Raw genomic sequence first — 27,204 nt, 5'->3', positions numbered from 1 at the left:
TCATCAAGTGACTCTGAAATAAAATACTCACTCTGGCCACGTAAGTGAACCTCCGGGCATCCTGGACCGCACTGAAGAAGTCTAAGCGGTTAAAAGCTTCTCCCAAAGTGCAGTAGCCGTGTCTCTGGAAAAACAGACACAAGTGAAAATCTGTCAAATGAGTCATGAGTCAAAATGAGCTAACAGTTAACGTGAATTAGTCTGCGCAATTTCTTTTTTAATTTTGGCAAAGGATATTCGTTTTTATTAAGATCTATTCCATATTTAGCTGAAAACAGAGTAAAATTAAAACAATGTAAATTTAAGTCATTTATGTATAACCAAGACACTACGCACTGACATTTCTACACCACTTAATGACAAGGATAAATATTGATTAAATATTTGTCAATTTCCTTTGTTGGCATGCATTTGGGGGAGGGCAAAATTAAGCCTAAAATCATAAAATAACTGGATGTATTCTAGGCTGTGCAACTACAAATACATAAATCATGCTTGGCCACTATGAAGAAGCATCTGCTATAAACTACACGTTGGAATTCGATTCCTCTGCGGGGAGTCCTGTGTGCCTGCAGGCCTGGACGTATGCCCAGCCGCTCAGGATCAAGGCCGAGAGGCACCTGAGTGGGGTGGGGTTCTGAATACCAGCGTGTGGGTGCAAAGGGCTAGAGGTGACGGGACGTGACCGTGGGCAGTGATATGCCCTATATTCCATACTGGTTTGTACAGATCTCTACCCCAGGTTTCAGAAGACATTTTAAACTCAATCTTCTGTATTGGAATACTTAGAACATAAAGAGATCTTCAATGCAGAGTTGTGGGTATAGATAAAGTGGAGAATAATCACAGAAAACATGAGGTGACGAACATGCCTCACATTTCAAACAGACGACAGGAGAGGGGCCAGAGGGGGAGCTGGAGGGGAAATCCTTAGTCTCTGACAGAAGACGCACCGTGAGGGCTGATTTGGTTTTACACCCAAATCCCAACAACACTCTCAATGTGTGCACAAGCCAACAAGATACACTTATTTAAAACATTCATTATGTATTTTTACTGAATATCCACTAAGTACAAACTATTTTCCTGGGAGCTGTGGAGGAAGCCAAGATTAACTGGGTATCAATCACAACCTGAAATCAATCACAGCCAGTAGCTTCTCTTTCTCAGTGAACAGAATTCCAAACACTGGTGTTCCTTCCAGGCAGTCCCCCATCTCACAACAGCCTCTTCTTTGGGGGGAAATAAAATCACACGTTTGAAGCACCGAAGCAGCAAACACCTGGCGGGCCCCAGGTGAGAAGACCAAAGGCGTGATGTGATGCGGAGAGAGATGGGACCAGCTCCGAGTCCTGGCCCTTTCCTGTGCCTGCCTGTGCCGGTTCCCAGGACCCATGCAACACTCCGCAGACTCACCGCAAGTTCCCCCTCTGCCGCGTGTGCAGCCGAAGCTGGACCTCTGTTCTGTAATCAGTGTGGTGACACCCAGCAAATGAAATGTCTAACAGTCTTTCTTTCTTTTTTTAAAAAATAAATTTATTTATTTTATTTACTTATTTTTGGCTGCACTGGGTCTTCATTGCTGCGCGCAGGCTCTCTCTAGTTGCAGCGAGCAGGGGCTACTCTTTGTTGCAGTGCAAGGGCTTCTCATTGCAGTGGCTTCTCTTGATGCAGAGCACAGGCTCTAGGCGCACAGGCTTCAGTAGTTGTGGCACGCAGGCTCAGTAGTTGTGGCTCGCGGTCTAGAGTACAGGCTCAGTAGTTGTAGTGCACGGGCTTAGTTGCTCCGTGGCATGTGGGATTTTCCCGGACCAGGGCTAGAACCTGTGTCCCCTGCATTGGCAGGTGGATTCTTAACCACTGCACCACCAGGGAAGTCCAAATGTCTAACAGTCTTTCATAAGCTCAAACTAGGTCAGATTTGCCAAACACCTTCCAATGGTGTACTGGAGTGTATGTTACGGGTTAGAGTGGTTTCATACCCATTAACAATGTTAACCATCGCCAAATAGGTCGGATAAATTTTCTATCTCAGAATCTAATCCTTAAGCTTCTAGGAAGCTGGGCTGGTTTCAGAACACCCACTATTAACACTTCTGGAACACTTAACTTACGCTAACATAATACATGCTAAACAACTGCTCCCTGAATATTTTCCCCCATTGTTGCAAAATAAGGCCAATGCAGAGTTTCTCAGACAACAGATGGAAGCAAGCTTCTCCAGATACCAAGAGAAAAAGGAAACTTGCAGAGTTGAGGCGAACAGAACTTTTGCAAAAGAAAGGCGGGCAGGGCTCAACTGCTCTTCGCAGATTCCAGCTTAACTACCATAACCTTAGCTACTACTCTACAAAATAAATGAGGGGTTTACAAACTGTTCTCACCAACCCAAAACACAGGAGAGCCAAGACACAGCCCTACTAGTACCAGAGGCTCACTATGAACAGCTTTTGGGGAGGGCAGGGGAGGAAATATCAAAGTACCTGGGGGTCCATACTTCTTCTGAAACAGCCCTCCACTGATTCAGATTCCTACGGGGCACTGACATACACCACACACACGAAACACTGTCTCAAGACCCTCTTATGCTTTCACCTCTTAGAATGTGGACACAGCTGTGATATTGCAAAAGAAACAATTTAATGTAACATCACATATTCAACAGTAACAATACAAAACATACTCTTATTTATAATAGAATACTTACTTCTCTTGTGCTTTCTTTATGGACATAGATCCATTTTTCACGATAAAAACCTAGAATAAAAATTAACTTTGTTTTTAAAAGCTGGTGAATCATTACAAAATGAAGATTTTAAGGAACTTCAACAGTGGCACATGCTAACAAAATTATCTGACATCATATAGATAAGAGATGCTTTGACTTGGCTAAATGCAACCAGAATTGCTTCGTTTCCTAATATCAGTTTAAGAGGTACTGAAACATCTTCACGTGAAAGATGATTTATGACAGTACCACGTCTAGGTAACTTGGAAGAAAATAGTGTCACCAAGTGACTGCAGTCATATCCAAACACAAATGGTTATAAAAGTACATTTGGTATACACCCTAATAAAAGTTCTCTTCCTCTTTCATGGCCCCGTATGGTGTTCCATTTAAATACACTTTCCAAGTAACTCACATTCCAGAGCTTTGAGGATCACGAGTACGTTGTCCACGGCGGCCTCCAGAGGGCGCACGACTGAATTCACTAACAGGGTCTCAGGGACTCAAGTCTGGGCATCTGCACAGGGGCCCTTTCAGAGCCTCCCCATCCCCGTCCCGCCTGCATGGCTCCAGTTTTGACCATGTCTACCTTCTGCTCCGAACCAGCAGCATCTCCTGCACCAAAGCCCAATGTCAAGGTCCCTAAGGTTCGGCCTCACTGCTTGGGAGTGAATGGAACTGAATTCAGGACTGCTATTCAACATTCAGACACAGAGGCTGTTTTGTAGGTTTTCCTGTCTTTGGTTTCATTGTAGCAAATCTTACTAATGACTTACTCAACTAAATGGCTGAGCTGCAAATATCTGACCACTAAGTCAGTGGGCAACTGTGGATACAGTGCTGCTACGTATATAACTGTATCAGCATTTACGTCATAAGACAGCACTGTCAATGCAATTCAATTTATCAACATATTCAACAAGTAAATATGAAATTATTAATGAAAATGTTCTTACACTGAGTATTTTTGTCATTTCTAAAATGGTCCTTTTTCCTTTTTTTGGATGCATATTCATGCTCTTCATTATTGAATATTTCTTCATCTTCACTATTTAAGATACTGAAATAAAGATACATTTTATTAAAATATTTTTACAGGGGTTTCTTCATCTGGATTTTCTTTTGTTAAAAAGAAAAAAGAAATATTTCGTTTGCAATTCAGGAGCCCAGAATAAAAATCATGTTAAATTCTGAAAGCAATCCTTAATTTTCAAAGCAACAAATCACAGGTTTGAAATTACAAGGCTAACGTCTACGTTTTTTGTTTGTTTGTTTGTTTGCTTTTTGCGGTACGCGCGGGCTTCTCACTGTTGTGGCCTCTCCCGTTGCGGAGCACAGGCTCCAGACGCGCAGGCTCAGCGGCCATGGCTCACGGGCCCAGCCGCTCTGCGGCATGTGGGATCTTCCCAGACCGGGGCACGAACCCGTGTCCCCTGCATCGGCAGGCGGACTCTCAAACACTGCGCCACCAGGGAAGCCCCATGTCTACGTTTTTTGCTTGTTTTGAGAAACCTGAGATTTATCCTGGTTCTTATCAGAATCCTGTATCAGGAAGTGATGCACAAGTTTTAGAATCGCCTAAGGATTTTGAAATGCTCAACCAAGGTACTTTCAGACTTTAAAACTTATAGTTTTATAGTTTATACTCTGGAAAAAAGTTAATGTGACAACATGATACCTAATACTAATGATTTGCTATATCCCTGACCCAGTGCTGAGTAAACTCAACACTTCTCTTTGTCCCCATACTTCCAAAGACTTAACTGGAACTACTACTGTATTTCTTTACTAAAGCATCAACCAACTAATGCTACCTGTTAAGGCGCTTAACTGAAGCCAGATGAAGTAAAACATTTCTTTTTTCCACTTAAATACATCTAATTCAAAGCTTTCCCATTTTTTTCTTTTGGATAAAATAAAATCATAAGGTGATAACTAAACAACTTGAACACATTTTTAAAAAAAAATTTCTTCCTTGTAGTAAAAAATAAATAAGACTATGCAAAAAGCAGTCCACCCCCTCAAAACTGAAGATGCACACAATTTTTATTTTCAGCACACTCACAGCTGGATTGTTTTCAGTCTGACAGCAAGCAGGGGCTCTGTGGAGACGAGCTGGCTAGCGGAGGGCCAGGGACTGATACTCAAAGCCAAGGGAGTAACCCTGCTGGCTGCCTCGTCGCCACTCTTTGACAAGAAAATTGTACACAAGCTCCTTCCACTAACCTGTATTCACTTTTAATCAAAACAGCTGATTTTCCCAAATGAATCCATTTATCACCATCAGAATAGACTTAAAGAACACTGGCAATAGTCGTAAATCATGAAGACAAGCGAAAGTGCATTTAGAAAAAACAAACAACTTCACATTCAGTGGCAGGCGTTAAACAATACCAATTCATAGAAATGGGTTGATCCTGGCTGTATCTCGCATTGGTTTGTTGTCATTGATTCAAACACTGAAGGTAGAAGATTTCAAATGTGAACAGCTTTTGCAACTACAATCACAAAGGCATCAAGGGAAAGCAGAAGTACACTGCTCTCCAGAAACAGCATCACAGAAAGGAAACCAGGCACCAGGAGAGGAGGGAGCTGCCCGGTATCTCCTGAGAGAGGGAGCCGTGTCCGGCTAGGCCCAGGCAAGCGAGGGGCACTGGGCAAGCGCCCACGTGTGCTCTGCCCTGACTCTGCCCTGGGAGGGCTGGGCCGTCTGAAGGGAGGCAACAGGCCCGGGGACAGACGTACAGGAAGGAAGCACAGACATCTATACATTTCAACCGTGTTGACTTACGAAGACGACACTCTCAGCCCTCCACGCCCACCGCTCGGCACTCCACCAGCACCCCGTCACCCTCTCTCTCAGGAATGTTTTTCTGATAAACCCACCAAAGGTGCATGGCTTCCCCACACCCCACGTCCATTTCCAACCAAGACAAGGATACGTATGGAGAAGAACCATCAAAAACATCTCCTGACATACAGGTAAACAGCAAGGACCTACTGTATAGCATAGGGAACTGTATTCACTATCTTGTAATAACATATAGTGGAAAATAATTAGAAAAAGGATACGTACGGATATATGTGTAACTGAATCAGTCTGCTGTACACCTGAAGTTAACACAATATTGTAAATCAACTATACTTCAATTAAAAAAAAAATCTCCTGACAGAAATAACCAAGGGCCAAGAAAAGAAGTTACTCTCTTCTCCTAACTCATGCCTTGAAGTCAGCCTGCGGCTTTTAACACTGTCCAAGGGTGACCTCACCTTTTCCCACCTTAGGATCCTCACCCTAGTGATGACCCATTAGACAACTGGTGACATTTTTCTCAAGAGTCACATAACATGGTCTTAAGCTTCATCCCCAGACCTTTCTCGGGTCAGCACAATACTCTGTGATGGGCTATCACCTTCCAATCATTGCCACCCAATTCTAGGAAATAAGACAAGGGAGGGTGAACCTCCGGGTTTGAAAATGGTTAATCGGCAGTTCGTAACTGTAATGTTGTAAGACAAGTCACAGAAGTTTTGTAATTAGTAAGAAAAATTACCAACATTTGTGAATGATTTACATTTTAATATTTATAAAGGTAATTTGTGCTAATAAAAAAAAACAAAACCAAGTATAAAATGAAAAGTCTCCCTTGCCAATCTCACGCCTGAGAACTGGGTAAATTTTCATTATTTCTATCTTCACTTGTTCTGGTTGCTAATTTTATAATTCAAACCAAACCAAACCAAAAAACCCAGGCACATACCTCTGTTTTGAGCTGCCTGTAAGAAACAAGGAATTAACCTCATTACTACCCTCCCCTCCATTCTGGGTGGCAATTCATCATTCAACAATCATCAACTCATGACCCATCTAACCTCATCTCTCTCTCCACCCATTTTTTGGCCGGGGACTCACTTCAATTATTTTGACATAAATCCCAGACCGGCTATCATTTCAGGTGTAAATGTCTCAGGATGATACTTAGTCCTGCCGTGATCTGTGTAATTAGTGTTTCTTCATGGATGAGTTCTCCGGGGCGGTCCCATCAGCATCCAATGTCTCTTAAAGGTGCCCAGAGGGCAGGGACTCCTGCTGGACTAACCCCCAGCCGGGGGATGGGCAGGCACTGCTGCCTGGGTGCCCCTGCCTGGCCCTCAGGGAGAGATGGGGAATAGGTGGGCTGTGCTGTTGGCCCGTGTGTATCCCAGGTCTGGAACTGCGGGCACCCCGGCCACCTATAGTGCTGCCCTGACCACATCACTGCTCGGTGCTGGCGTCAGATACCTCCACGGCCTGGGGGAGGGAGGGATGCCCAGCACGTGTTCTGTCGGTCGCTCCTACTGCATTTCTCAAGTAAATACCCCGTGGCTGTCCCTGGGAGGAGCCCCCTGCTGCAGCCACCTCCTTGGCAGTACCATCCCACACTATCCCCACCCCACACTCTCCCCACCCGGAAGCCCTTCGGCTACAGACCATGCAAGCGTGTCTCACAGACTCCTTACCCTTTCGGGTGCACCAAGACACTGAGAGTTGCGCCCCCCATTTTCTCTCAAGTACAATGTATATTTACAGTATTTAAGATAATATATACCTTTTTTTAATCATTTCTAGGATTTTGCATAGGAGGGGAAACTGCAGCATCCATCCCCACCCAATTGCTTGAAATCAGAATCTTAAAAACTGTACTAAACCAGAAATATTTATTACTGCGTTGGGTTAAATAGTGGCCCCCTCAAATATGTCTAAGTCCTAACCCCTGGAACTTGTGAATATGAAGGTCTTTGCAGATATAATTACATGAAGGATCTCAAGACAAAATCATCCTGGATTAACCAGATGGGCCCTAAACCTTATATGGGGAGAGGCCACACAGGAGAGACACGGGGGATGGCGGGTGACAGCAGCCAAGGGACAACAGCCGAGTGACAGCAGAGGCAGAGACTGGAGCTGAAGGACAGCGAGCATTGCTGGCAACCCCAGAAGCTAGAAATTCTCCCAAAGAGCCTCCAGAAGGGACCACCCCTGCTGACACCTGCATTTCGGACTTCTGGCCTCCACACTGCAAGGAAAAAATTTCTGTTGTCTTATACCACTGGGTTTTCAGTATGGCAACCCTAGAAAACGAATACAATTCTCTATCTTCTTAAATTACTTCAGTTGGTATTGCTCTTGAAAGCACATATGGGCTATCAATTCTCCCATACAAACAGAGGAGACTCTGGGAAGAAAAACTCAGCGAAATGAAATATTTAACATGCCAAAGTAAACATTACAAACAAAATGTGATCATTTTACCAAAAAACAAAACAGAGGAACCCCTCAGACACAGTCACCAGTAACTGACTGCCAAGCTGACTTCCACGGGCGTTTCTCTCGGTGAAAGAAACTTCTCTCCCAGCAGGGCCACAGTCTCTGCTCTAACAGTCCCAGGTTACTGTTTTCAGTTGTATGTCTGTCACCTATTAAACTTAGCTTTTTATCCTCACATTACCCACAAAGGGTCAGGGTTATATTACTTTCTCCTGCTGGCCAAATGTTCACGTTTGTTTTCCTGATATAAAGTCACTTTTGCATCGGTGTATTATTAGCCTCTCTCTCAAAAAAGATATTAAAAAAAAGGTCCAATTTTTTTAAGTTAAAAAAAAATGCAAAACCTGTCTGGTTTTAGCATTAGCACTTCTGTCCTAAACATCTCATGTGACATGCTTAAGGAATCTGATGCAGACATGATGCATGAAGGCAGCAGCAGGCAGATGGCAGGATGGGATACTGAAGACCAAGGTGGACAGCGGCCCAGGCAGCCCCACGGCTCTGCCAGCGGGAGAAGCAGTGGACACCCCCATGCAACTTGACGAGGGGAACACCGTCTTCCAGAGGTTCCAGAGGGAGCTCTCTTGGAGAAGGGCCATGTAAGAAGTCCAACCACAGCAGCTGCAGACTCCATGAGAGAGAGCCGGGAAGGCACGAGGGCATAGCGGCCACCCTCTGCATTCCACCGACGCCCCGCAGGCGTGCTCTGATGGCTTGCCTCCAACCTGCTGCCTTGCCTGAATGACAGACCCACCGAGCACCTCATGACGGTCACGCTCCCGCTTACTCTAAGAGTGCACGTCCATAACGTGAGAAAGACACAAAGACCTGACAGCAGTTCTGTAGGAGGAATCACAGGCCAGGAATGGAATGGGTTCAGGTGACATAGTTAACATACTCAAGTGAGTCAAGGATTTATCATTTAGATAAACCCAGTCTTAAAGGTAAAGGTCGCAACAAACGTTATGAATGTGCATGAACAGAGAAGTACGACAACCAGGAAATTAGTGGAGAATCCACTACAGAATGAGCTCGGGAGGCCACCAGGACTAGAGAGGCAAAGGCAAGAAGGCTGGTGTTAAACAAGTAACATGTATGTACTTGTAGAATTACATGATTCTACACGTACACGAAGGGTCCATGATGACAGAAAAGACAGCAAGTGATGGCTATAAGACACATAGCAGAGAACAATGACTAACAAGGTAGGGGAGGGCAGGGGAGACAGGTCAGCAGCTAACTGCAATATTACACACTGTACGGAGCCAACAGTCAGTGTTCAAAAAGAAGAAACCAAGGATACTACACAAAGGTATTAGCATAAAGGTGAAAATAAGAGGTAAAAAACTTCCTAAATATCAAAAGAGTGAAAGCAAATAAAACACAAGGGGCCAGACTCTCTGTTGTGTGTATGAGAGAGGTGAACATAAATAAAGACAGATACAGATGCAAACGTGTACTGTACATCCAAAACATTAATTTCAGGGAACTGAGGCCAAACGGAGCAGTAAGCGTGAAGGGGGTTGGCTCACTTTTAAAGGAAAAGTGTTTGGGGTTGGCTCACAAAGCAAAACAAACACCATACCGAATACGCACACATATAAAAGGATGGGGAAGTACACATCAGCATGTACAGGACCCAGGAAAGACAAGTGTGACAGGAAACTTTACAGCATTAAATACACATATCGATAAAAAAGTAAATAATATAAACATACAACTTGAAAGCTAGAAAAAGAGTAAGTGAACAAAAAGACAGAATTGTTAAAGATAAAAACAGGTGGGGCCTTCCCTGGTGGTCCAGTGTCTAAGGCTCCACGCTCCCAGTGCAGGGGGCCTGGGTTCAATCTCTGCTCAGGGAACTAGATTCCACATGCCGTAACTAAAAGATCCTGTGTGCCGTAACTGAAAGATCCTGTGTGCCGTAACTAAAAGATCCTGTGTGCTGCAACTAAGACCCAGCACAGCCAAATAAATTTAAAAAAAAAAGATAAAACAGGTATTAATAAATAGTAAAAGAATAGAACTGAAAAATAAGCCCCAAAGCTGGTTCACTGGACAAAACAAACCAGCAAGATAAGCCACTCGACATCTTATCAGACAAAACAGAGAAAGTACACTATATAAAATTAATGACAAGAAGAAAATTACAAACACAGACAAGAAATTTTAAAAATTGTAAAAGGCTATTTTGTAAAACTCTTTGTAAATAAATGGGAAGAAATGAAACAAGTTTTTTAAAAATATAAATTTAACCAATAAAAAAAATCAGATTTTTCCCTTAGAGCTAGTTAAATACAAAGTTCATTTAAGAAGAAAGTGAGGAAGAATTAGGAGACAATTCAGAACAAGAACAGCAGTGGGAGAAGTCTAGTCCTACCTGATATTAAAACAAATTATAAAGCCTCATGAAAACTGCCTCTGGTCCAGTTCAAGATGGTGACAAAGGAGGACCCCAAACTCACCTCCTCGCAGACACACAGAATTGACAGCTACATATCGAACAGTTTTCCCTGGGGAAAACCCCCAAACCAGCAGAGCACCCCTACACATCAGCTGAACAAGAAAACAACACATTTAAGTGGGTAGGAGAGGCCCTGACACATCTCACCACAAACCTCAGCCCCGAGGGGCTGCCCAGAGTCGGGAGGGAACTCCCAGCCTGGAGCTTCTCTCTGAGGAGCGAGGGACATGAACCCACATCAGCACCCCAACTTTTAAGACCTGCACCTGAGAGACAAGCCCCCAGACATCCAGTGAGAGCTCTCCACCAGCTGCCTCCAGAACACAGTACAGAGACCTCAGCCCCAAATGCACCAGCCTCCCTGTGAAAGAGGCCTGTCAGTTTACCTTCAGCTATGGCCGGAGGGGCAGGGTGCTAATGAAATACTCATCTGGGGGCTGACTGCAACCCTCTCTAGAGACAGGAGCCTGGCAGGCGCCACATTCATACTCTCTCCCTGCCCCACTGTGGGTCATCAGCATCTCTGAGTGAGGAACAATGCACACATCTGGTACGCGGACCGTCATGGCTGCTGCCCAGAGAACCCAACCCTTGATAGCCTGGCTCTGTGGCCAGTGGCGCTGTGTTCATGGGTTCAATAGGACAATAGCAGAGAAGGAAACCATTCTTAACTGGCTACCCCAGGGCTCAACTCAGAGGAAACCGACAGAAAAGCCCACCTCCCAGTCTTCCCCTGAGAGGTATACGTGCATACTTCAAAAGCTGCTGCCTCAGGGTCTGGCTTCCAATCCAGCTTGAATCTAGGTAACAACTGATATACTCCCCTTTGAGACACTGACAGGTCTTGGCACACCCTCAACTACTGAGAGAGACTAAAAATAAAGTAGGCTGATTGGACAATCACAGAGGTTTGAGAGACAACCAAGAGCTGGGGCAGGGTTGAACAGTAAGGTTCATCTCCTACACCAGGCCACTCCTTCAAGACTGGAGGAGGTGGCTGTTTTATCTAATGCACAGAAACCAACACAGAGAGTCAAGGAAAATGAAGAAACAGAGGACTATGTTCCAAATGAAAGAACGAGATAAAACCTCAGGGAAAAAAACCTTAATAAAATGGAAATAAGTAATTTACCTGATAAAGGGTTCAAAATAATGGTCATGAAGATGCTCACTGAGCTTTGGAGAAGGATAAATGATGAACAAAATAAGAATTTCAACAAAGAGATAGAAAATATAAGAGTACCTAATAGATGTCACAAAGCAGAAGAATACAATAACTGAACTGAAAAATACAACAGAGGGGTTTCAAAGCAGACTAAATGAAGCAGAAGAAAATATCAGTGACTCAAAGACGGGGAGTGGAACTCACCCAATCAGAGCAGCCAAAAGAAAAAAGAATGAAGATACCTTAAGGCATTCTGGGACAACATCAAGCAGACCAACATTCACATTACAGGGGTCCCAGAGGAGAAGAGAGAAAGAGGCAGAAAACTTACTTGAAGAAATAATGGCTGAAAACTTCCCTAACCTGGAGAAAGAAACACACATTCAGATCCAGGAAGCTCAGAGAGTTCCAAATAAGATGAACCCAAAGAAAGCCACACCAAGATACATTATAATTAAAGTGTCAAAAGTTAAAAACAAGAGAAGAGTCTTAAAAGCAGCAAGAGAAAAACAATTCCTTACATACAAGGGAATCTCCATAAGAATATCAGCAGATTTTTCAGTAGCAACTCTGTAGGCCAGAAGGAAGTGGAACAATATAGTCAAAGTGCTGGGAAAAAAAAAAAAAAAAAAAAACAAACTACCAACCAAGAATACTCTACTCAGTAAACTGTCCTTCAGAATTGAGAAGAAATAAAGAATTTTCCAGAGAAGCAAAAGTTAAAGGAGTTCATTATGACTAGAACAGCCCTACAAGAAATATTAAAGGGATGCCTTTAAGCCGAAATGAAAGGGTGCTAAATACAAAGAGGGAAACATGAAAGTACAAATCTCACTTGTAAAGGTAAAAATATAGTAAAATTAAGAATAATCTAATGTAAAGGCAGTGGGTTAATCACTCATAAAGACAGTATGTAGGTTAAAAAACAAAAATATTAGTAGTAAAAATAACTATGACTACAATAATTTGTTAATGGATACACAACATAGAAAGATGTAAATCAACACCAAAAATATAAAACGTGGAGGGAGAGTAAAAATGTAGCTTTAGAATACATTCAAAACATAAGATGTTATCAACTTAAAACAGACTATTACAAATACAAGTTGTTTTATGTAAGGCTTGTGGTAACCACGAAGCAAAAATCTATAGTAGATACACAAAAGATAAAGACACAGGGAACTAAGCATACCACTAAAGAAAGTCATCAAACCACAAAGGAAGTAAACAAGAGAAGAAGAAAGGAACAAAGGAATTACAAAACAGCCAGAAATTAACAAAATGGCAATAAGTACATACCAATCAATATTTACATTAAATGTAAATGGACTAAATTCTCCAATTGAAAGACACAGTGGCTGCATGGATTAAAAAAACAAGACCAATATATATGCTGCCTACAAGACACTCACTTCAGATGCAAGGACACACTAAGACAGAAAGTGAAGGAGTGGAAAAAGATAGTCCAGGCAAATGAAAACCAAAAGAAAACTGGGGTAGCTAAACTTACATCAGAAATAGACAAAATAGACTTTAAGACAAAGACTCTAATAAGAGACAAAGGAGGTCATTATATAATGATAAGCAGATCAACCCAACAAGAGGATATAACATTTGTAAACAGAGGAACACCTAAATAAATAAAGCAAATATTAACAGACCTAAAAGGAGAAATAGACAGCAATACAACAATAGGAGGTGACTTAAATGACATATTAGACCACATGGACTTAACAGACATATATAGAACATTCCATCCAAAAACAAGAGAATACACATTCTTCTCAAGAGCACAGGAAACATTCTCCAGGATGGATCATATTATAAGGCCACAAAACAAGTCTCAATAAATTTAAAAAAGACTGAAATTATATCAAGCACATTTCTGACCCTGATGATATGAAACAAGAAAGCAATTACAAGACAAAGACTGGAAAATGCACAAATATGTGTAGATTAAACACATGTTAATGAACAACCAATGGGCCAAAGAAGAATTCAAAGGAGAAATCAAAAAAATACCTTGAGACAAATGAAAATGGAAATACAACATACCAAAACTTAGGGTATACAGCAAAAGCAATTCTCAGAGGAAAGTTCATAGTGATAAGTGCCTACACCAAGAAACAAGAGAAATCTTAAATAATGTAACTTTATATTTCAAGGAACTAAAAAAGAAGAACAAAGCCTAAAAACAATGGAAAAGGGCTTCCCTAGTGGCACAGTGGTTGAGAGTCCGCCTGCCGATGCAGGGGACACGGGTTCGTGCCCCGGTCCAGGAAGATCCCACATGCCACGGAGCGGCTGGGCCCGTGAGCCATGGCCGCTGAGCCTGCGCGTCTGGAGCCTGTGCTCTGCAACAGGAGAGGCCACAACAGTGAGAGCCCCAGGTACCGCAAAAAACAAAACAAAACAAAACAAAAAAAACCCACCACAATGGAAAAAATAGTAGGAAGACAATGGAAAAGATCAATGAAACTAAGAGCTGGTTCTCTGAAAAGATAAACAAAATTGACAAACATTTAACAAGACTCACCAAGGAGAAAAGAGAGAGGACTCAGAGTCAGAAATGAAAGAGGAGACATCACAGCTCACACCACTGAAATAAAGGATCTTAAGAGACTAGTATGAACAATTATATGCCAACACATTGGACAACCCTGAAGAAATGGTTAAGTTCCCAGAAACTCACAACCTACCAAGACTAAATAATGAGGAAAGAGAAAATCTGAACAGACTGATTAAGAGTAAGGAGATTGAATCAGTAACCAAAAACCTCCCAACAAACAAAAGTCCAGGACCAGAGAGCTTCACTAGTGAATTCTAACAAACATTTAAAGAATAATTAATACTAATCCTTTTCAAAGTCTTCCAAAAAAATCAAAGAGGAGGGAACACTTCCCAAAGTCATTTTGTGAGGCCAGCATTACCCTGATACCAAAACCACACAAGCAAACCACAAGAAAATTACAGGCCAATATCAATGATGAACACAGATGCAAAAATCCTCAACAAAACACTAGCAAACTGAATTCAACAATACATTAAAAGGGTCATATACCATAACCAAGTGAGATTTATTCTAGGGATGCAAGGACGGTTCAACATCTGCAAATTAAACAATGTAAGACACCACATTAACAAAATGAAGTAAAAAAAATCATATGATCGCTCAATAGAAGCAAAAAAAGCATTAGTCAAAATTCAACATCCATTTACAATAAAACTCTCAATAAAGAGGGTATAGAGGGAACGTACCTTACCATAATAAAGGCCATATATGATAAGCCCACAGCTATCATCATGCTCAGTGGTGAAAAGCTGAAAAGGGGAGTTCCGTTTGCTCCACATCTGCATCACCATTTATTGTCAGCCTTTTTAATTTCAGCTATTCTGGTGGGTGGATAGTTCTACCTCACTGTGGCTTTTTTAAAAGCCTTTATTTTTTAGAGCAGTTTTAGGTTTACAACAAAACCAAGAAGAAGGTGCACATCACTGGGGTTTTAATTTAGTTTCCTTGATAACTAAAGATTTGAACTTTTATCTTACTGGCCATTTGCATGTTTGTCCAAGTCATTCTCCCAGCTGCTAATTGAGTTGCTTGTCTCTTTACTAAGTTGCCAAAATCCTGGAAGAAAAGCTGTCAGTGTAACAGCTGAGTTCAATCAGGACACAGAAGCCACATCAATTATTTTAACTGAGAAACTTAAAATGAAAATGTACAAATATGTACAAAACATTGTTAACTAGGTAACCTAAAAGCCGAAAAGAACACTGAAGCATTCCAGAGGTAGTGACTGCAAACAGCTGTCACCACACTGCACTGGGAGAGCGAAGGGCACAGGCTGGAAGCAGCAGGAGGAAGCACTGTTGGCTGGTGCTGGAGTCTGAGCTCAGATGAGAAGCCTCGAGGGCCTGGGATCCACCTGCGGGGTTGGGTGGGGGCACCAGCATCTGGTGTTGAAGGGACACGATAAGCCAGGTCTGCAAATGTCAGAAAAGCTGGGAGGGACAGTCCAGTGCTGCCGACCTGCGGGGACAGGTACAGAAAGGCCCCGGCAGCAGCTGCCCCAGTCCCACCCCACAGGCCCCGTGGCACCCTCCCCAGGCAGGGCCTAGCAGGGCCCACCGGCTGCAGCGTCACAGGGAGGTGTGAGCAGGTAGAACGGAGCCCAGAAAACAGCTTAGTGACAGCTGACAAAACACGATACTTTCTCCCGGTCACTGGCTTGCCTGTTGATGTTCTCAATGGTGACTTTTTAAAGCAACTTTCAAAGATCGGTTTAGACTTCAAGAAGAGTTGCAGCAATAGTACAAAGTCCCCTCCCCCAGCTTCCCCACCATCTCACATGAATGCAGGACGGCAACCAAAGCCAGGAGTGGATGCTGGCACAGTACCGCTGACTCGCCCACAGACCTGTGTCTCGCCAGCCTCCCGCTGGTGCCCTTCGCTGTTCCAGGACCCCATCCGGACCTATGCGATCAGGGTACACGCTGCCCCTGTGTCTTGCTCCTGGTCATGTCACCTGGATCACTCGGTTAAGGTGGGATCTGCCAGGGTTCTCAACTGTAAAGCTACTGTTTTCCCTTTGTGAATTCATAGATATTTTGGAGGACGCTTTGCAAATATTGTTCTTCCTTAACATCTCACCCACTAATCTCAGCATCTATCAGTGGACTCTGCCTGCAGCCATCAGGTGACACTCTACTTCCCTATTCCTTCCACATTCACTAACTGGAATTATTCTGTCAGGAAGAGCTGTCCCTTCTTCCCCACTTATTCATGTGTTATATCCCCATAAACTCAGGGGTATTTATCTTCTCCTTTGAGTTATAATCCAATACCACCATTATTTGCTTTTTGCTCAAATGGCTCCAGCTTTGGCCACTGGACTGCTTTCAGGTTGGCCTCTGCCCTTTTGACATCTGACATATTCCCATCCGCACCCCCCCTTTTTTTTTAAGTATTTCCTTACTTTTGGACACCACAAGATGCTCTAGGCTCAGCTTATATATCCGTACCCCAGCTCTGGAATCAACCACTTCCCCAGGAACCCTTCAAAACAAAGATCCTGGTGTTCAGTCTGCTCATTGCTACTGGGGCACCACCGCTCTTGGCCTCCCAGAAGACAGAACTGGGGAACACGTTATATTAATTCACCTACACACTGATCCCTATCTACCCACCCACCCACCCACAAGAGCAACAACCGCTTGAGTAACACTGACACCACCACCAACAATCCAGCACCACAAGGTACAGTCTAGCATGATTTTGTGACTTCCTTCTCCAAAGTGAGAGATCTGGCTGTCATTATCTGCATTTATTTACTCACTCTGCTTAACCCTAGTATACATGATAAAGTAGTTTCAGAATTGCTAACCCACACCCTGGGGCATGAGAAGCACATTTCCCACCTAGAGTGTCTGTCTATAGCCTGACAATATCCTGTCAACATGGTTTTCCCAAGTTCCCAGGTCAGCTCCTTTCTTCCACACCCACTTCAGTGTGGTTATGGGGTTCGTCTGTAACACAATCACATCCATCTGTCACAGTTTACATCATTTGGGTGAGCAGCTCCCCGTCACACACATCCTGGTTGGTTTTTTTTTTTAAGGTTTACACAGAGCAAAATTTGCTTTTCGTGCTGCACAACTCTATGGGTTTTGACGAATGCAGAGTCGTAGAGGGACTGGCGCCTTCCCTACAGGGCAGCTCTACCACTCCCCAAAAAGCCTCCTGCCATCTGTGTAATCAACTCCTTCCCCTACCTCTAGACCCCTCGCATCCACTGGCCTGTTTTTCACCTCTTTTTCCAGAAGGCCATATAAATGGAATCACACAATATGAAGCCTCTTGGGTTTAGTTTTTCTCACTAAGCAAGATGAAACTAAGATTCATCACGTTGTGTCAATCAACGGTTCGTTCCTTTCGCTCCTGAGTGGCCCTCCCCTGGAGAGCTGAAGAGCATGGGTGATGTCCAAGCTTTGGCAATTACTGGAAAAAAGCTGCTATTAACGTTCACATACAGGTACTGTGTAAACATAAACTTCCATTTTCCTTGGGTAAATGGACTGAGATGCTGGGTCATACGGCAGCTATATGTTGAACTTAATAAGAAAGTACCAAACTAGTCAGCAAAGTGGCTGTGCCATTCTACACTCCCATCAAGCTTACGAGAGGACATTCTTGCCAGCACTCGGCACTGCCCTCACCAGCACCTGTAACGTTCTGTTGTTTGTTAACTGTAGCCGCTGTGGTAGGTGTGTCATGGCACCTTATCTGGAAGGTGAACACTTTCTCCACACTTCTGTCTAGGCCACGTTGGCTGTCTCACTCCCCTGGAACTTCCGGTACATTTCTAGCTGGTCTGCTGCTGACCCCTCATTGCACTGTGATCTCAGGCACACCGCGACGTGTGTCTTCCCAGATTGCCTGCACTTCCCTGCTGACTAATGACGTTGAGCTTATTCTTCTCTGCCCAGATTTACTTCCAAGAAATAAAAAATGGGAAAAAAGGATGAGCAGTGTGGTCAGATGAACATGCACTGACAGCAGGAGCAGAAATAATACCACCTCATTGGAAAATGGAAGGTGGGCCTGCCCGTGACCCAGCAGCTCCACCCCCAGGCACGAGCCCTGAGGATCTCGCGCATGCACAGGAAGGTACACGGTCAGACTCCACTGTCATCAGACGAACGGCCACCCTCCCAGCTGTGCAGGCTGAACACCTGCCTGCCTTTGCCGACGCCCCCCTCACTGCCCACCCACTCCACCTCTCAGCAACCTACCAGCTCCACTTGCAAAACATCTGAATCTGAGTACTTCTCATCACCCGCCACCTCCATCCTCTCTGAGCCACAGTCATTTCTCACTTGGGTCATTACACAGGCTCTTAGGAATGAGTCTATCTGCTCTGCCTCACGTCTCTGCAGCCCATTTCCAACAAAAAAGCCAGAAGGAGCCTGTTAAAACACAAACCTGAACAAAAGCCCCCTCTCTCTGCTCCAAACCACTGACCCGTCTAGCTCTGAGAAAACCTATCTGGCCCTTCATGACCGGCCATGGCCACGCTGGCATCTGGTCCCCTGCTGCCCCTCATCCCACCCACCTTGCTGTCCCCGCAGCTCCCGAGTTCATGACACCTGCCTCGGGGTCTCTGCTCTCCCCCACCTGGGCCGCCCTCTCGGTGCCCAAGGTGTCATTCAGCTGACCCTTCTCAGAGAGGCCCCCCCCGTGACACTTCCATGTACCACCCCCACCCCAACGGTCTTCCCTCCCACCCCAGGTTTTTTCCTTCACAGCACTTAAGACATGGAACAGACCACACGGAGCTCCTTTTGTCCTTTGTGTGACTGTCCCACTAGAATGCAAGCCCCTCCAGGCATGGGTTTTGCCTCTTTCTGTTTACTGCTGGATCCCAGCACTGGGAATGCACAGTAAATGCCTGGCATACGGTATAGACTGAGCACATACGACAGCATGTGTTATCACAAAACCAGAGGCCTCTCAGGTCGGGCTCATGGAGGGATTTATCTGCACACCAAAGGCGCACAGGCAGGACTCAGGCTCCTTCTGTTTCCAAGGAGCCCCCTCTGGAGAGGAGGGGACAGCCACATCCTTTCTGTGGACAAGCAAAGCAAAGTCACCTTCTCCTGGTCCCTCACTGTGAAGGGTCTGGAGTAAGCACTGGGCTGGGAAGACCAACACTCTCTCCGTTCACAGAAGGTAATTAATAAAAACATCTCTGATCCACACATCTTTGTGTGTTCTGGATGAAGCTGATAAAGATTCAGGATGAACTTAATAAAGATGAAAACTAAAAGTCCAACTGCAAGGGTCTGAGAACAATTCATTTACAACGGTCCCATCATGTTGCCTGGCAGGGAGTGAGTGAGCTGCCCATGGTCCCATCCTGTTTGTAAAGTTTATGTAAGGTTGGTAATTACATATGCCATTTGTGCAAAGAGAAGGCACCCAGACTTGCGAGGCACCTGGATGGGAGCAAGGTGTCTTCACTCCACCTGTGGTGGAGAGTCCACGGCTGCTGTGACACAGCCTCTGTCCCTGTGAGGACACCCACACAGAGAGGCCTCTGCCAGCACCACTTATATTTCAAAGGATTTTCAAATAAGTGTGAATAGGAGTGGGTGAGTGGGAGTGTCTGTGGGGAAGGGGGGAAGGGAGACAGGAGAACATGGAGTTTATCATGCAAAGAAAACAGGTCTTGATTGTATTTCTCTAATTCTATGAATATACGAGACAAAAGTATTCTTCGATATTCACAACATGTTTGGAATGAGGGGAAATAAAGAATACATGAGGAAAAAAACACATGCAAATTCCTTAGTGTAGAAGTAGCAGTAACATTCTATTTCATGCATTACAGCTTTTTTTAAACTGACATTTTAGAATTCAGAATGGCAGAGAAATGCCACAATATAAATTCAACGAACACTGTGTGTTATCCTTCCTATAATCTTAAATATAAAATTAATTTCTGCTTTAAATACCTCAAACCCCAATCTCCAGTCTAAAGGTACCAAATTCCTAACAGAAAAACAGATGACCTGTCAGTTCGAAATACACAATTGATAGTTACGCAAGTGTGAGATAAACACATGCAGTAAAATGGATGACTAGACCCGTGACACTTTGGAGGAAGAGGTCTGCAGACCTCCCCAAGCCTCCAAATGCTCAAATACACTTGTGACGGGGATCACGGGTGAGCACACCACGGCCACGCGGGCCTGCTCCTGTCTCCATGCAATCTCTACTTTCATCTGGAGAAAGACCACAACCCCCAGCCTGCCTGCAGCTCCCACTCCAGCCGGTGAGGTTTGGCACAGGTACCCTCCTCCTCTACCTTGCCAAGCACAACGCGGAGATGGGGGCAGAACTCCACCCTGAACCCCGCCGACGAGGCTACCCTCTGGGGATGGCAGAGCTAAAGGCCACCTCACCAACTCAGGCCTCTGACAGAGAAGACTATACTCCTGTCTCGCGCAAGCCACCGTCACCATGGGTCTCTGACGCAGGCCGCCAAAACTACATCTTTTAATTCCTTCAGGTTCCTCAGCTGTAATGGGAGGTTAATAAGAATAATACCTATCTCTCGGACTACTGTAAGGGTTAAACGTCTCAAATGAAAAAGAAGACGGCAGCATCTGTGCGTGGGCACTAGGCGATCTACCAGGCTCAGACTTTGGCTAGTAACTTGTTTCCTTACACCAGCCTTGTGCAGGTGCGGGGGGGTACTCCCAGCCAAGCAGTAAGTCATGGGCTCCAACAGGTGAAGCCGTAAGAGTCAGGCGGGGACGGTGTGGCTCTGCTGAGCTGCGACTCACGTGCCGTGGCTGGCGCCACACCGGTCATTCTCTCCTTCAAGTCCCTCACTCCAGGGTTCACATCTTTTCCAGCCGTCTTCTGTTTTAATCCAGCTCCATCCAGGAGATCTCCAGTCCTGGCCCAAAAATGGCATAGCTCTCCTATAATTTAGGTTAAAAATGTATGTGTAATTGATGTAAGTTTCTTTTCATTTAGAACATTTATTCGTTAACTTTAATGAATACAATTCTTAATATTTAAATGTCCGCACGTGCCTTACATGCCAGCTAGACACTGAGGTGAAACACTGAAGGTTAACACAGGACTTCAGTTGTACTAAAATAAGATGGATGGGGACTGGTGGATTTATTAGCCCAACCCTGCACGTGTCATGAAAGGTTTCCCAGAGGTGGCATCTCAGCTCATGCCTGAAGAACAAGCAGTCAGGGAGTGAGGAAGAAAAGGAACATGACACCGAACAGAAAACTCATGCCAGAAATTAGAAGCAACAGAACATGAAACACTGATGCTCAGCCCTGTACACAGTCCAGTCTGCCTGAGGCTGACCATGTAAGGGGGGAGTGGGGAGTGGCTGGAAGTGAGAATGGAGAGGCCACTGGGGGCAAACAAAGTCAAAGGAGCGGGACTGCACTCTGAGGACACCAAGCGGCCGAGAAAGGAAGCTCCACTCCGCAGGGAGACAGTTCAACCAGACCTGAGCTTCACAAAGACCTCAGGGCTACTCGGTCTCTGCCAGCGCCTAGTGCCTTCCTAGTAATAAATGCTGTCTGAAATTACTTACATGGCTACAGTCTGCCTTCCTCAAGAAAACGCAATGTCTTGTTCAACTCTGTATCCCAACACTTGGAACGATGCCCGGCGTACAAGGGTAGCTCAACAATCACTGAATTAATGGCTCAGAGGGGAGGGTAAGGCTGGAGAGCAAGGCAGGAAAACCGCCAGCATCTAGACTGTACAGAGACCAGACGGCGCGGGGACAGAAGAAAGCCAAGGGGCCAGCTTCAAGGGTCGCTGACATTGAAGGGACAAGCAGGTGAAGACGAGCCGCGAGAAAGGACACCGAACAGGAAGAGCCACGGACGTAGGGGAAGTGGGAAGGCAAGAGAAGAATGGGTTTAAGAAAGAAATGATCAACAGAGAAGACAGTGTTATAAAGAAGCCAGTACGGTAAGAATTAAAAAGTATACATCGTGTTTAGCTACAAAAAGGTAGTTGATGACTCAACAAAAAGTTTCCATAGAGTAATGTGTTATATTAATCTCATGTCCGACGACGTAGATTTGGGATATTTCACTAATGTGGAAGTATCATATCACATCATATCATAGAATACACAAGAGATGAAAGTGTTCAAATACCATCTCCCAAATATATTTAATGTAACTAACAAAAAATAGGCCATTAAATAGGCATTTATACTGGCTTAGAAGAGACAAAAAAATTTCAGAGGGAAATTGTAACTCTTCAACAATATTCCTGTGTCAACTACAAGTGCTCAACATGAAACGTATGATGAAGTCATTTTCCTTTGTACCAAGAGGATCTCAAAACCTTGCTAAACTAAGTAATAATCAGAACACATCTTTTTCAGTCATATATTGTTTAACTGAAATTCTTTCTTTAGAAGATAATTAAAAATAATTCCTTAAATTTCAAAACTATTTTGATAAGCCTCATCTCACACTCTTGTTTCACAACTACTGATCACCCTAAAATGCAAAAGCCACCACCCATGTCTAGTCCATCCAGATTATTTAAGGTTGTCTCCAATAGCAGGTGTCTGATATTTTTTCATGAAGCTTCAGACAGAAGCCAGAGAATACTTTTACGAAAGAAGGCAAGTACCATGATGTAGTAGATGATGCTTAAACGACAAATTTCGTCTCATAAAACACAAACAAGAGAAGAATGTCTTTGAGGACCACCTCTGACAATTGCCAAAGTATCTCTCAATATCATATTTAAACTGCGTTTAAAAAAAATCAAGTGGCAACTGTGCAGAATATTGCTAATAGGTCAAATACAGTATTACTTCAATGACAAACATATAAACACAGACTAAATGTGTCATTATCTTATGTGTCCCTTCCCTAATGGTATACCAGTAAACCCTTGAGGAACTAAAAAAACAAATGAAAACCCCCTCCACACACAATATATGTAAGTATATTTAAAATATATTAAAATATATGCATATGTGCAGTCAAAATGTACAAACCAACAGTCATAAAATAAATAAGCACTGAGGATGTAATGTACAACACGATAATTAACACTGCTGCACGTTATATTTGAAAGTTATTAAAACAGTAAATCTTAAGAGTTCTCATCATGAGGAAAAATATTTTTTCTTTTTCTTTAATGTTGTATCTATAGGAGATGATAGATGTTCACTAAACCTATTGTGGTAATCATTTCATGATGTATGCAAGTCAAATCATCAAGTTGTACACCTTCAACTTACATAGTGCTATATGTCAGTTATATCTCAATAAAACCGGGGCAGGGGGGATGTTACGTAGAAAACTGTCCCTTGAAGAATTCTCTGTAACAGGAACAAACTGTAACAACTATAAAATATCTAAAAGAGGTTTTGTTATATATATTTGTTATTACACTGGGATTGTAAATGGCTATTAACAATAATTGTGCAAATATATGTTAACATGAAAAGATATTCACAGTATATTAAGTGAAAGCAAAGCAAGTTTTAGGAAAATATATGTGATACTTCTGTGTATTTCTACATGCAGGCACAAATTTATACATGTGTGTACAGAAAAAAATCTGAAAGCAGATATAGCAAAATGTAAACAGTGACTATCTCTGCATGTTTGAATTTCAAGTGATTTTACATTATTTTTTATTTGAGGCATTTTTATTTTTAATATTTCTTTTATTAGATGAAAATGTATTACCCACATGACAATTTTTATAGAACACGACTTGCTGATCTGAAAGGCAGAAATGGTGATATTGTTAACCTATATTATTTGATTCCTGATGCAGTTGAAGAATTGTCCCCAGTATGTTTCCTTTTTTCTTTTGTGATCTGTATGCTCACAGATTTTACAAATTGATTATTTTAGTTTTTTCCTTTCTTGTAGAATTTAGAAGTCTTCATATATTTAAATTAATAAAATTGGTTTCTCATTAAATATACACATATGCATATAAGTGTGCATGCATGCCATCTTGCAATATGAGTACTAAATGAGTGGGAAAGAGAGAGTAACTAAAAGAAACTCAGAGTAAAGAGCAAACCACCTGGGAAACCTCTGAAGAGAAACTAGGACATGAGCTTGGCCTTAAAGCATGGGTAGATCTTAAGTGAATGAAGAAAGGAAAAAAATACCAATCACAGAAATGGTGGGTGAAAAAAATGAAGACAGGAATACATGTGACATGTTTGAGAATAAGTGGAATAGGCTGGCTGAAATAGAGAACAGATTGGAAAGGGGACTAGGAGAACGCAGAATATCAAAATTGTTTGGACTTTATTCTCTAAATAATTTAAAGTGTTTGAGCAATCCAGCAATGTGAGCAGTGCTATTTTCACAATAATTTGCCAGGGTGTGAAGGACAGACTGAAGGGGAGAACAGAGGCAGAAAGAACAACTACTTAACAGAAACTTCTTACCAACACCTCAGATAACAAGATATTTTAAGACTTGATGACACACACTGTACTTGCCTATTTAGACACCATGCCCACTCACCACTTAATGCACTTATATTCAGGCCTCACAAGCAATCCCTATAACATTTACACTAAGTTTCTGCAGTAAAGTTAAGAGTCAGCTAGGGGTTTCCTGTAAGATAATTGATTCCTTTACAACTACCAAAACCCTACAGATCATTCATATTGACTTTAACAACTCTGTGAGAAACAAACATAGTTAGCCTGAATTTTTCAGCTGCTAAGTGTTTATATTTCCATGGGTTGGAAGGAGTGAAATGCAGCTAAATGGACCATGGAAATAAAAATAGTACATTTCCAAGAGTTTTATTTTCAACACAGAGGAAAAGATTTGTTTCAAAATAAATGTGTGTATTCCATTCCATATAGGTGTATAATCTTTATACTTATGCTTTACACTTGCATATAACTTTTTTTAAATTGAAGTACAGTTGATTTACAATGTTGTGTGAGCTTCAAGTGTACAGCAAAGTGATTCAATTATGTACATTTTTTTCATATTCTTTCCCATCATAGGTTATTATAATATAACCTTATATAGTACTTATATGTAATCTTTATACTTTATGCTTTAGTTCATGAACTAAAGCAGAGATTCTGGAAGCACAGATATTACAAACAATAACAAAAAAGCCATCAGGGAAAAGAAAAAAAACAGAAAGAAAAAACACACGAGTTGCAATGTGAAAGGCTTGGGTCTCAAATTTTCAAAAATAGTCCCAGTCTGAAGCCTCTAACAAGTCTGCAAATTGAAAAATACTGTTAAACTTTTGGAATGATGACAACCCATCATTTTTTATGGAAATGTATTTATCTGTCCTGCTAAAAGATCTGAATTGCTATCATGTTATAAATTTAATTAAAATCACCTTTGTTCTGATAATTTCCAAATACAAAAATAAGAACTAGAAATTACTCCTGAAAATTATTAAATGTGTAAGAGCAACTACTCAAAAGCGGCTACTCTTGTAAAATAGCTGGTACAATCTGCAATTTTGTGCACATTTCATGCCAACTAATGTCAGAGAGCGTATGGGGCCATCTGCTGTAGATCTTCCCTCAATCTCTATTTTATATGGCAGGACATGGGGGTGAAGCACTGCAGGAGAACAGGGCTTCATGAAGTTCATTTGCCAGTGGAAACTCCTGCACAAGACAAGAAATGTCTTTCCTTCAACAAGCACGCTTTCCGTTAACTAATGATAACAGCAGCAAACATTTTCTAGATCTCAGTATGGGTTAGGCATCACCCTAGACAGTTTACCTCTATTATCTCATTGAGTCCTCACACTACCGTATAAGGTAGGAAATGTTGCAATCCGCATTTAAAAGTTTTAAATCTCTATTTTATAGATGAAGAAACTGAGGCAAAAAGTTTGGTGGAGCTGGGATTTACAGTCATGGAATCTCAATTCACAATCCATGCTCTACCACTATATTTTTAAAACAGCAATTCCTGAACACCCTATTAGAAACATGTCATAAAACTGCAGGGGTTTTTTTCTTACATTTTTTAGCTTATATGTCATACATCATCAGATATGATCTAAAGTAATGATTGATCTAAATATAAAAACACTAAGACAAGGAAAACATGACAGGAAACAGCTCTAAAAATCTGAAAAGGTTACATGTATAACAGTACTTACTCTCCTCAGTTACTAAACTGATTTTCAGAACAATAAAGCCTATACCTGTAGAGCAAGAGCTATGGCTATACACATTACAAACAGATAAGAAACAAACAAGTTACAGTGAAAATAAAAGGCACTTTCATATTCAGAGAAAAAAGCTGGCAAAGGAGTTTCTCTTCCAGTATTTCTTATACTGGAAATTTCATCATAAATTCTGAGAAAATAACTTGCATTGTTCTTAGATAAGAATGACTGATCCTCAATTTGATAAGCATTTGGCTTTTTCTATTGCTTTCTCTTCCTTACAAGATTTCCAAATAATTGAGGGTCAAACATGAATAAGCCTTATAAATGTGGAAGAATCTGATCCAGAAAGACCATCAAGAAATGGTAAACCGAGGGCTGAGAATCAGAAATGGGGTTTACTGCAAGAAGGCCTGAGAGATAATCACAGATGATGCCTCACGGAAATGAAAAACCTTCCCGTAAGAGGGGAAAGTGGAACACGAAAGAATAAGGTAAAACGTGTCTTCTGTGATTAGGGCTGGAGGTAAGGATTTGGAAGAGGTAAGAAAGGAGGGCTCCGCAGGAAAAGGCACGATTCCCCACACTCCTTCAAGATGAGTCCGAGCAGGGCCAGGGCTGGGAGAAGGGTCCAAACGGAGCTTACCGCGAAGAGAAGGACGCAGAATTGAAACGCGTCCGCTCAAGAAAAATAAGAAAGGCAACCGAAGAGGGGCCGGAGCCGGAGCAGAACGGGGGCAGAGGACGGACGCCGGGAGGACTAGGGCAGGCCCGGGCAGGTGCCCGCGCGGGAGGGGCTGGGGAGGACGAGGCCGGAGGGCAGACGCCGGAG

The 27,204-nt window shown here is 42.8% G+C and overlaps 1 protein-coding gene across 11 annotated transcripts in view; it reads right to left on the bottom strand.

Moving 5' to 3' along the window:
• The window catches only part of FBXO25 (F-box protein 25), a 63,599-nt gene that overhangs the window by 36,004 nt on the left and 391 nt on the right, over window positions 1–27,204 (bottom strand). For 8 of the 11 annotated variants that reach the window (XR_010939603.1, XM_067722021.1, XM_067722016.1 and 5 more), the window contains exons 2-5: window positions 21,014–21,154; window positions 3,685–3,788; window positions 2,708–2,757; window positions 32–124 (exon numbers count right to left, since the gene is read on the bottom strand). Coding sequence is in view for 10 of the 11 variants with exons in the window: in XM_067722021.1 (XP_067578122.1) it covers window positions 32–124; window positions 2,708–2,757; window positions 3,685–3,788; window positions 21,014–21,147 (381 nt within the window). In the remaining variant the exon portion in view is untranslated. Of the gene's footprint in view, window positions 1–31; window positions 125–2,707; window positions 2,758–3,684; window positions 3,789–21,013; window positions 21,155–27,018; window positions 27,150–27,204 lie in introns of those variants that run through there. The other 3 variants (XM_067722018.1, XM_067722014.1, XM_067722022.1) reach the window with 2 other exon arrangements.

The sequence above is a fragment of the Pseudorca crassidens genome, chromosome 21, assembly GCF_039906515.1.
Source record: "Pseudorca crassidens isolate mPseCra1 chromosome 21, mPseCra1.hap1, whole genome shotgun sequence".
NCBI lineage: Eukaryota > Metazoa > Chordata > Mammalia > Artiodactyla > Delphinidae > Pseudorca > Pseudorca crassidens.
Note: the sequence above shows the minus strand (reverse complement) of the source record. Positions and strands in the feature narration are given on the sequence as shown.